General features: G+C 36.7%; 1 protein-coding gene across 5 annotated transcripts in view; it reads right to left on the bottom strand.

The window, feature by feature from the left end:
• The window catches only part of NIPBL (NIPBL cohesin loading factor), a 217,106-nt gene that overhangs the window by 1,833 nt on the left and 204,912 nt on the right, over positions 1 to 10,361 (bottom strand). For all 5 annotated transcript variants that reach the window (XM_090037948.1, XM_090037947.1, XM_090037952.1 and 2 more), the window contains 7 exons: positions 9,611 to 9,784; positions 8,567 to 8,757; positions 7,764 to 7,871; positions 3,995 to 4,195; positions 3,429 to 3,575; positions 963 to 1,258; positions 480 to 654 (listed from right to left, as the gene is read on the bottom strand). In XM_090037948.1, coding sequence (XP_089894074.1) covers positions 480 to 654; positions 963 to 1,258; positions 3,429 to 3,575; positions 3,995 to 4,195; positions 7,764 to 7,871; positions 8,567 to 8,757; positions 9,611 to 9,784 — 1,292 coding nt within the window. The remainder of the gene's footprint in view (positions 1 to 479; positions 655 to 962; positions 1,259 to 3,428; positions 3,576 to 3,994; positions 4,196 to 7,763; positions 7,872 to 8,566; positions 8,758 to 9,610; positions 9,785 to 10,361) is intronic.

Here is a 10,361-nt window from a genome sequence, read left to right as displayed (position 1 = left end):
CTAAAGGTACAAATTTTCTTCTTATTGTATTTAAGCCAAACTAGATGTTTAAAAGAAGCCAGGAAAGCTTCATATACCAATATGCTACTGGTGGAAGTATATGGGGGTAAAGTGGACATTAAGAAAAGGGGCAAAAACAGTAGCAAGCAACTAGAGGATAGTATGATGTTTCATAAAGTTTAAAAATCCACAGCCTGCATTCCTCAACAATAAGACAGAAATAAGTCTGACTTTATACCATTACCATTTGCTATACAGATTTTGACACAACACTTAAAGTTTCACATCTTACAAGTTGTAAGCTTACTTAACACCCATTGGAATTATGGGCCCTTGGTACTTCGTAAGATCTTCAGGATTTCACTTCAGGAAGAGAAGTCCAATTCTACCTTCCAAACATTCAAAGTTTAAAACTGCTAAAAATACAAGTACAAACTTTTTTGGATAATCTTAGTTAAGAAGGTTAAGATTCTACTTACATCTAAGTATTGTTTTACTATGCTCCTCTTCACCTCTTCAGTGATCTTAGAATGAGCCATATCGCTTCGCAGGAAGTCCAGCGTCTGTTTTGGATGGAAATGCACTCCTGTCTTCCTGTTGATCGCTTTATCGTATACTTTTGCAGATTCAGAGGGAGAGTATTTCTGAATTTTACTATTTAAGGAAAATACAGACATTTTAGAAAAAATATTTTTAGCTTTTAGTATGAGCAGTTACATGTTATTCATTCTGTATTAACTAGGTATTGCATTCATTTAAACAAGGACATTTGCTATTTTATAGTTGGAACATATACTTCATAAATTCATTCATTTAACTAGATTTTCTCTTGTTATCCGGGTATCATAAAACCTATTGGTCAACATCCAAGACATCTGAAACTTGTAAAAATAAGATGGCTTGAGAAATACTCGCTTGATTAAAAGATGAGGAGCATTCTACTATTATTTACTTATTCTTACCTATCAGAGAATCCACAGAGGTTCTTTAAATGCTGTTTTAGCATCAAAAGTAGTAATATGCCTTGTGAGACATTTGCAAATTCAATTAAAGGAGTTGAATTTTCTGGCAAACATTTCATCACAGCATTTATATCATTTTCTTCATCAGAATCCGAATCAGAGTCTACTCGTTTCCGTAACTTTCGAGGCTTGCTAACTTCTTCTTCACTTTCACTCCCACTCCCACTGTTACTGTCGCTCTCACTCTCCTCATCTGATGATGGTTTTCTCTCCTTTTTTTTTGTCTTTACCATAGACTGGAAGACAGAGAATTGACAAATATTTAAGAACTACAATAACAGTATCATGCATATACTTTACATAAACATAATTCTTTTCAATGGGTAAGAACTTTCTTTTCAAGAAACATTATCATGCCACAGCTTATTTGAAATTCACATACTATAGTTTGAAGCAGGCACAGAGGTATATTTCAAGGCCTGAAATACCTTCAATATATATTTTTATTTATTGAAAGAAAAAGAATAATCCATCCACAAAAGAAGACCTCTACAAAATGTGAGTGCAGCACAAAGTCATTAAGAGTGCATGTTGGAAAAAATACTATTGCCTCTTGCTCAGAGTGCATCATACAAGCTCAAGAACAAGAAATTTCCTATTACTAAGGATCAAACAGAATACAAGAATTTCTATTAAATTAGTGTGTTTGTAAGATTAATTGTAGCATTAAGTTTCATGCAATATCATTTAGTTTGCCATTCTGGATATACTTCAAATATTCAAGCATTTTTATTTCTAACATCTAGTAGAGCCGTTCTTATGTGGTCTCAGTGGCCATGAACAAACATGCCAAGCTTCTCCCCAAGGGAATAGCTATGTTGAGGGTTCAGTTTATTAAAGGAAATGCAAACACTATATTTGCTATAGCAAAATGTACTTTAGAAAATACAGAAGGTGAAAATTTATAAAAAGCTTAAGGCCGTTTGGTCACATGTACTTAAACGAGACAAGGAAAAAGAAATGGAAAGGACTATCTGGTAATACATTTAAAATCAATATAGCAAAACCTTTTAGAGATAGCACATAGAAAAGAATATTCAGCTGTTTCAGTATTGTTAATGCAAAGGTTTAAGAGCAGTATTATAAAAATGTGGTTAATGGAAACTATAAAGTTTGGCCAATATAAAACATTTTTTTGTAAAGTGCTGTACAAATATTAAGAACCCAGTCCCCATCCAAAGAATTTATAGTCTGCTTTTAATTAATTAAATAAGTGATATAAAGCACTGTAACTTAGTGGCTAGTAAACTCAAGAAGAGTTTAATTTATAGCCACTTATCTTATTCAGTGGGCTTAGGACTAAAAGCAAGTTCTCCAGTCCTCTTCTACTTCAAAGCATTCACACTATGCACCCCCAAAGATCTTAAAGAAATGGGGCTTTAAATTCTTTAAGGTGGAGAATGTCCTTAGCTTATGTATTTGCACAATGCCTAGAACAAAAGAATCCTAATTAACAACAAGGTGTGACCTCAATATATGTAATACTAATATTATTTTCACAGATTCACAGAAGTTTAGGGCTGGAAGGGACCTTGTGAAATCATCGGGTCCAGCCCCCCGCTCTGGGCAGGAAAGACTGCTGGGCTCAAATTTGTGTCAGTCTATTCAGTGTCAGGCAGGATGGGTAGTCAGGCTAAATAAGCCTGATTTCCCTCTTTTAAAATGTAAAATTAGGAATTCCCCATTCCAGTTAGCTGCAATTCAGGTCAATTTTACACTAATGACTAATTTCCTTGAAGTGTACTGAAAGTAAAAGTGTTTTTGCTATAAAATGTATAGTTAAGTGTTTTAATTGATTTGAATACTAAACAATAGCCAATGCTTCGCTGAAACTCAGTATTAGTTTACCACATGTATACATTTAATTAGTGTCCAATATTTTCAATCAAAAAGTGTGATTTAGGTTTTTATTTTTAGGACTTTTTTAAATTGTTGTTAACAGTAAGGTGGTCAATGCCACTGCAGGTAGGAAACTATCTGTATTTAAGAGAAAAATAGCGCACACACTGTAATTAAGAAAAGTATGGAAATGAAGAGTGACAATGGACTAAGTAAATAAATTTATTTGATTTACATATATAAGAACTCTATCAATATGAAGTTCCCTTCAAAATATTTTCAGGATTAGGAAAATCTAGAGGTAGATAACTTCACTAACAAACTGTACAGAGGGGAAGTTTGAATCTGCTTTAACACTAGTGTTTTATTCCACTTCTAATTTATTTGATTAACCTTAAAAATCAATTAAATTGTAAAAATTATTAACGGACATGTCACATATAGGACAAAACAGAGATTTTTTACTGTTGTCTGATGCTTATTCATATTTACAGCAATGGAAAGATTTAGAAGACCTGACAAACTGACGGAATTATGGTGACTACACAACATCACAAATACACTTACCTCCTTAAATGACTGTAGTAGGTTACTACCAGAAACTGACAGTGTAATATCTATATGATGCATTATAAACAGTGGCTCTTCCTGTGTTTGATAAGGAAAACAGGCTAGATTGTCTGCTATATACAAGAGCATATTCACCTCTGTCTTCTGCAAATTAAAAAGAAGTTACATAAAACATTTTATATATCCACATATAAATATACAAAAATCAGTCTGTGATATTTTGTGTTTCTGCTGCCTTCAAAGGATTTTGGGTTAAACATGTTGACATGTACTAGATAACTCTTCCCCAGAACTCATTGTACATATGCAAAATGCTTCATATTTATGCTATCCCTGCTTTACCCATACAAATGAAAAAAAGGGGAAAAGCTTATTTTCTTATATGGGAATTAATTTTGTTATGTATCAACATAAAAGAGACCAGGGAAAGAAAGTTAGCCAAGCTAAATTTACCAAGCCATTTTAAAATACATAAAGCAGGAATCATTTAAACTTGCTGCATGATCTTATAGCAAATTTATTTTGATGTCTTTTTAAATTAGGTAAATTTATGTGATGCTTACTGCCGTGTCATCGAAGAGGTTGAGTAAAGAAATAAGAAAGGCTCGTCTATGTTGACGGTTCCCTCGAATCATGGAGTACAGATGTGAACACAGAGCACTGGAGGATTCATCATGTCTAAAACCCCTTACAGGATCCTTTGGGCATGTATTGATTGCCTGTTGTACCTGGTAAGACATCTTCATACCAGCCACTGCTTTCATCTGAAATGATAAAATATCTATTTTTGTTTAAATCATGGCTTGCCAACAGTTGTATTAAACAAACGAATGAAAGAGAAATGAACAAGACAACAAAGTGAAATAAAAGTTATTCTTATTTTGTTCTCAACTGGTCTCAGTGGAAGGTTTAAGAATGTAATTTTGGATAGCCTACTGATTCAAAGTTCTTGAAAAGTAAAAGTAAATCTAAACACAATGCCTAAACTTTCAGGGCTTTCCCCAATGATTTCTTGAATCCCTGATATTTAATAGCAATTTTTTTTTTTTTTAAACACTTAATGATCATGATTAGGGAGTTACATTTTCAAATATGAGCAAACGCAATATTGTTTTCTTGAGTTCTGAAGCTGACCAAAGCAACAGCAGGTGCTGAAGGATAATGGTGGTGTGAAAATTAATCTTGTTTCATTATACCTATTCTAGCAGGAATATTTAAGTGCTTAGTCATATATTTCACTTATATGAAGTGATTTTCCATAGGAAAAATATTGAAAGTTGTAAATATTTAATAATAAAATATTTTACATTACAGCTCTTAACCTTCCACCCTCACTTCCACAAAAGCAAAGGGACCAAGAGGAAGTTTCAGTTTTTACCATTTGCCTCAGTGTCTAAACTGATTTTACTCAAGTTTAGGTTTTATTCAAATTTCAGTAACTGCTGGATGCCTGGCCAGTCAATATACTGAACAATCCCCGGGATTCAGCCTCTGCTTTTGTTCCCTAGAACATCTCTACACCTATACAAAATGTAGTTCAAGACTTAGCTATGTGCATTCCAAACTCTACTGGATTAAGTATGTGTGTGGGAACACTAAGTAGACTGCTCTAAATTTTACTGCTGGTTTAACTGGAGTGCTTTTGGATTTAGATCTCACAATCCAATCACATGCACAGCCAGGCAATTGAGCATCTACTTCCACAGCAACAGACAAGTATGGTGTTGGGTGTCTTGTCTGGGGAAAGTAAAGTAGCCTAGGAGGGGAGTTATTAGGAGTTAATCCAAAAGGCCACGCAGAAAGGATAACAACCTACACCAGTAAGTACCCACCCATCCCCTTATTTGCCTTAAAACAGATTCTCAAACTACTTTCCTTTATTTCTTCTAACTAAGCTTCAACTTACAAAATTTTATTCACTCCAGACAGAGAAGGTTAATGAAAACCTCTAAAACTTCCCCAGTACATAAATATTAAGGAGCTACTGCTATATTTAATATATATAATACATATAAATTTTAGATAGATTACACACACACACACACACACTAAGAGTTTGAGCAGGAAAAAAAGTATTTCAAATTTGTGTGTAGGGCTGACAAAATTAAAAAAAAATGAATTGCAATTAATTGAAAGATTAAAAAAATAGTCGTAATTAATCGCAATTTTACTTGCACAGTTGAACAATAGTCAAGACCCCCCACAACCCAACAGCCTGAAGCCCAGAGCCCGTGTGCCCTGCAGTTCCTCCCCACTATCACCAATAGCACACAGCCCCAGCCCTGACTCTAGCCCACCTCATGCCCGCTCCGGACTTGCCCAGGCCAAAGTGGACCAGCTGGAACCCATGCAAACAGCCCTGGCCCTAGCCCACCCCGTACCTGGTCCAAGCTCACCTGCCCATGCTGAGCCACAACAGTGGCCAGGCTGAAGCTGCTGCTTCGTATGGAGGAAAAGTGGCCCTCTCCTCATCAACGCTGCTGGGCTCTTCTTGTTGCAGCTGCCTGGGGCCTGCACCTGGGCTGCCTTGCAACTCCTCTGCACTGCTACTGCTGCCCTACTCAGCGGCCCAGAGGTGGCAGTGATGGCAGCAGAGAGGAGCTGCAGGGCAGCCCAGGCGCAGGCTCTGAGCAGCTGTAGCAAAAAGGGCCCAGCAGCAGTGACGGAGAGGGGCTGTTTTTCCTTCATACCAAGCAGCAGCTTCTGTCCAACCACTGCTCAGAAATGGTAGGCAAGTCTGGAGCAGGCATGGGGAGGGCCACGGTTGGGGTGGTGCACATGGGTTCCAGCTGATCTGAAACTAGTCCACTCCACTGATCAAAATGATGCGCACGATTAACATGATTAAAAAAAAATTAATGTGTTAATTTGTTTTTGCCTTAAATGTGTAAGTTAACTGCGATTAACTGACAGCTCAAATATATATGAGTATTCAGTTTGTGCTCAAACATTAGACATGGATATTGTATGAATGGAAATCCTGAAAGAAAAAAATTAGATGTCAAATCCACTTTTCTTGCACATCTATACATAAAATACTAAGAATAAGAAAATTGTTTTTATTCACGATACCAAATTCTGGGAGGCAGGTCAGTCACAGCGCAAGACAAGCTAGAACTTCATAAGAGGGGTACGTCAGGACCTGGGAGAACACCTGTTCACCAGAGCGCCCCAAGGGATAACAAGGTCTAATGGCCATAAACTCCAAGAAGGCAGATTTAGACTAGACATAAAAAATAAGTTCTTTACGGAGCATGTGTCCAAGGTCTGGAACAAACTCCCCCCCAGAGGTGGTGCAAGAACCTACTCTGGACTCCTTCACAAAACAGCTCGATTTATTTCTTGCCAGGGTCACTTGATCCCAGCTGACTTCCCGTCTATGGCAGGAGGCTGGACCCGATGATCTTATGAAGTTCCTTCCAGCCCCTAAAGTCTATGAAATTTCAAATATATTTTTTCTCTCACCTACTGTGTTGAAATAAGAACAATTTTCTTTAAGAACAGAAGTTCCGTGTAACGTTTGGTATTAAAAACTATTACAGGGTACGTCTACACATGCAGTAATGTGGTGTAGTTATTGCGCATCAAGTTTAGTACCTCTAATAACACGTACTAACTCAATGCCAGTAATATGCATTTAAGTGACACTAATATGCAGTAGACCAATTCTACTGTGCACTAGCACGGCTTTTGCCATGACACACTGATGCACAGTAGAATTAGCCTAATGTTCATTTAGCAGTTCATGTAGACGCACTCACAGTTACTTTGCCTGGGTATTAACTGAGTAAGATTTTATTGTGAACCAGGGAGTTCTAAAGATGGACAAAATATTTAGGACCCAGTGCATGCATCTATGCATTCATTAATGCACAGTAGTTACTGTGCATTTAGTTTAGTACTTGCTCAATGAAACGCTAATTAAATGAGCAGTAATTAGTTACTACACAGTAGCACCAGCGCACTTTTTTTGTGACACTTACTGCGCAGTAGCCTAATACTACTGTGCAGTAGCATATTAGCACAGTTTTTGCCTGGCACACTACTGCATACTGTTATTTGGTGACTGCGCATTAAACATCTCGTGTAGACGCACCCAGTATTAATGCTGTCCATTTTTGATATTATAGATCTTTTTCTCTGACTGGAAAATACTGCTATTTACAGCTCATTCTCTCACATGAAGGACCTAAAACACAAATCTCAAAACAAGCTGAATCTCTCTTTATTCCCCTAGTCCTGAAGTTTGAATTTGCAAATGTCTGATCTCTGAGAAAGTACATAATCAGCATTTTGTTTATATTTAAGTTATGTAATATTAGAATTACATACATGAATGAATCCAGCATATTTTTTGTCTATTTCCACCAGCTGTTGGTCAGCTTTGTTCCGCATAGAGGGCTCTGGATCTGTGCCCATTGCAATTAAATATGGAACACACTAGAAAAGAAACAAATGCAAACATTATTTAAAGGCACAGCACCACAAAAACACATTTAACTGTGACATGTTATTATTCTGATACATTATCAATTTTGAAAAGTTCAGGACTTAGCATGCAGAGATATGTGACTTCCTATTTAACTATCTCTGTTTAGGCAAAAGTACAGATTATACAGACACTAACACAGATTTTGTGGTGTAGAAAAAAAGATTACTGAAATAAGGATTGGGAGATGAAGACTACTTAAAAACAAACTAGATCAGAGGTTAACTCTGGCATTTCAATCCAAGCAAGAATTTTGGTAAAAAATAAAGTATAAAAAATTCTAATAAACAGAGGCCAAAGAAGAGAGGGTATAAACAAATGTGAACTGTTACATAACAAAAAGTAACGTATTCATCACCCATCTATCTGGTAATGGCTTGATCTTTACAAATTTATTCCAAAGACAATAAAATGAAATTGCTGGAATCTTTGGCCCTTCAATACAGAAAAAGAGATCCTGACAGCTTTTGTATGTTAAACAACTCCTCCATAAGAAGGCTCTCCAAAAAACTAAATAAAAAAATAAAGCAATTACAGTAGCAAATATGCAAAGTTTAACACCTGGAAAATTAGATAGCAGTTATAAGAACCTCTAAAAATCTCTAGTTAAAAATTATAATAGATACAGCACCCTAATATTACATACCTGAACAGGATGGATAAGACCCTGGTTCAGAGTCAGTGCAATGACATTTAGAGCAAAGTGACGTACACTGGACTGAGTATGAAAGAAAGCCTCAAGGACCTGTTTAAGATATAGCTGCATGATGGAGCTGCTCATCCCTGAGGAAATATCACCCATTTCTTTCAGATCCTCCTGTTTGGCTACTTTCTTCCCTACAAAAAACCAAAAAAAATGACATCAGGATTATAGTGCAACTACAAAATTCCTCTACTCTACATATAATATTCTTATACATGTCACAGATGTCAAAGTTTCGATAAAGGAATGATGAGTGTTTTATGGAAACAATGCTGTGTTCCTTTCTCAGAGCATTATAATAAAATGTACTGTAATCAAACCCTGAAGATTTTCTGTTGCACTAAGTTAACTACTTGAGAGAAAACTTTAAGAGACAGTAAGCTACTCATTGTTTGCCAGAATTTAACTACTACTCATTTTGGAGTATTCCACAATCTATACACCTTGAAAGATAAAGACACAAAATCTTTATTCTAAAAGTCTCAGTGTGCTTACATATAAAAGATACCCCTGAAAATTAACCTAAAAGTAATATATACAAAATAGGCTTAGTTAGACAAAAACTTCATGACTGCTTGCAGATGTTAAAAAAAACAAAACAAAAACCCTGCACTTCACTTTCAACTTGGCGTGTTTCTGCACCAAGCCCCACACATGCCCAGAAGAGGCAGTGCCTTATTTAAGCCCGGCTTGCCTGATGTCTGTATAGATCGGGTGTTTAGTGGGACTTTATTGGGGCTTTTATCTAACAGCCAATTGAATTATCTTTAAATAAAAGTGCCAAAAAGCCCTGCTGAAGCACCCAAACTATACAGATGCTGCAGAGCCTGGTCGAAGTAATGTCCTGCTGCTTCCAATAAAGTACGCTTTTGTTTTTAGCAAGTGCAAGCAGTCTTTATGTGAATCAGTTCAATTGAAATGCTTATTTTTATATAACAGAAGTTAAATATTTGAAGTTTCCTTAGTACAGAAATGGTCATCACTCACAGTCTCTATCTGCCTGCTGCATACGCGTATCCTCTTCCTGCAAGTAGGTTTGGAGGTTTTTTAACACCTGGATTTTTAAGTTGACTGAGCAGTTCTTATCAGAAAGAATACTATTGTACAGAGTCTTCACTTCCTGCTCAAACATTAGACTTGGATGTTGTATAAATGCAAATCCTGAAAGGAAAAAATAAGATGACAAATCCCATTTGGTTGTCTGCTTTTCTTGCACATGTATCTTCCAAGATGAACCAAGTTCTGTATCAAGGTACAGATATGAAATAAAATACAAACTGTCATGCAAGCACTGGTAATACAGCAAAAAGGGTGTAAAGGATCAGGATTCCACTTTGGATTCTGGAAGGGCATGTAGTCTAGTGTGTAAAAACAACACAGTCAAGTACATACATTTAGTACAATACTTTAAAAGCAGCATGGTGTAATGAATTCTGTTCTTTTTTCTATAGAGCAACAAGCGAGGGTGCTTGTGACCTAGTTGCACAATGGGCCACCACTTGCCTCTGACAGGGGAGGTGGGGAGGGAGGTGGCTGCCAAAGCAGAGGCATGGGAGGATGGGAGAGAGACAGGAAGTTTGCCCCCCGTTTACCACAGGGGCGTAGGGAAGGAGAGTAAGCAGTACCTTCTGTAGGGGTGGGGGATGGGTTTATAAAGCTGGTCTCATTTAGGAAAATTAGTATAGGTGAAGGCCTAGTTCAAGAAAGAGTTCAGTTCATCTAGGCCAGGCTTGTCCAA

Source organism: Crocodylus siamensis, chromosome 3, assembly GCF_052110815.1.
Source record: "Crocodylus siamensis isolate JL-2025a chromosome 3, ASM5211081v1, whole genome shotgun sequence".
In the NCBI taxonomy this organism is placed as follows: Eukaryota; Metazoa; Chordata; order Crocodylia; family Crocodylidae; genus Crocodylus; species Crocodylus siamensis.
Note: the sequence above shows the minus strand (reverse complement) of the source record. Positions and strands in the feature narration are given on the sequence as shown.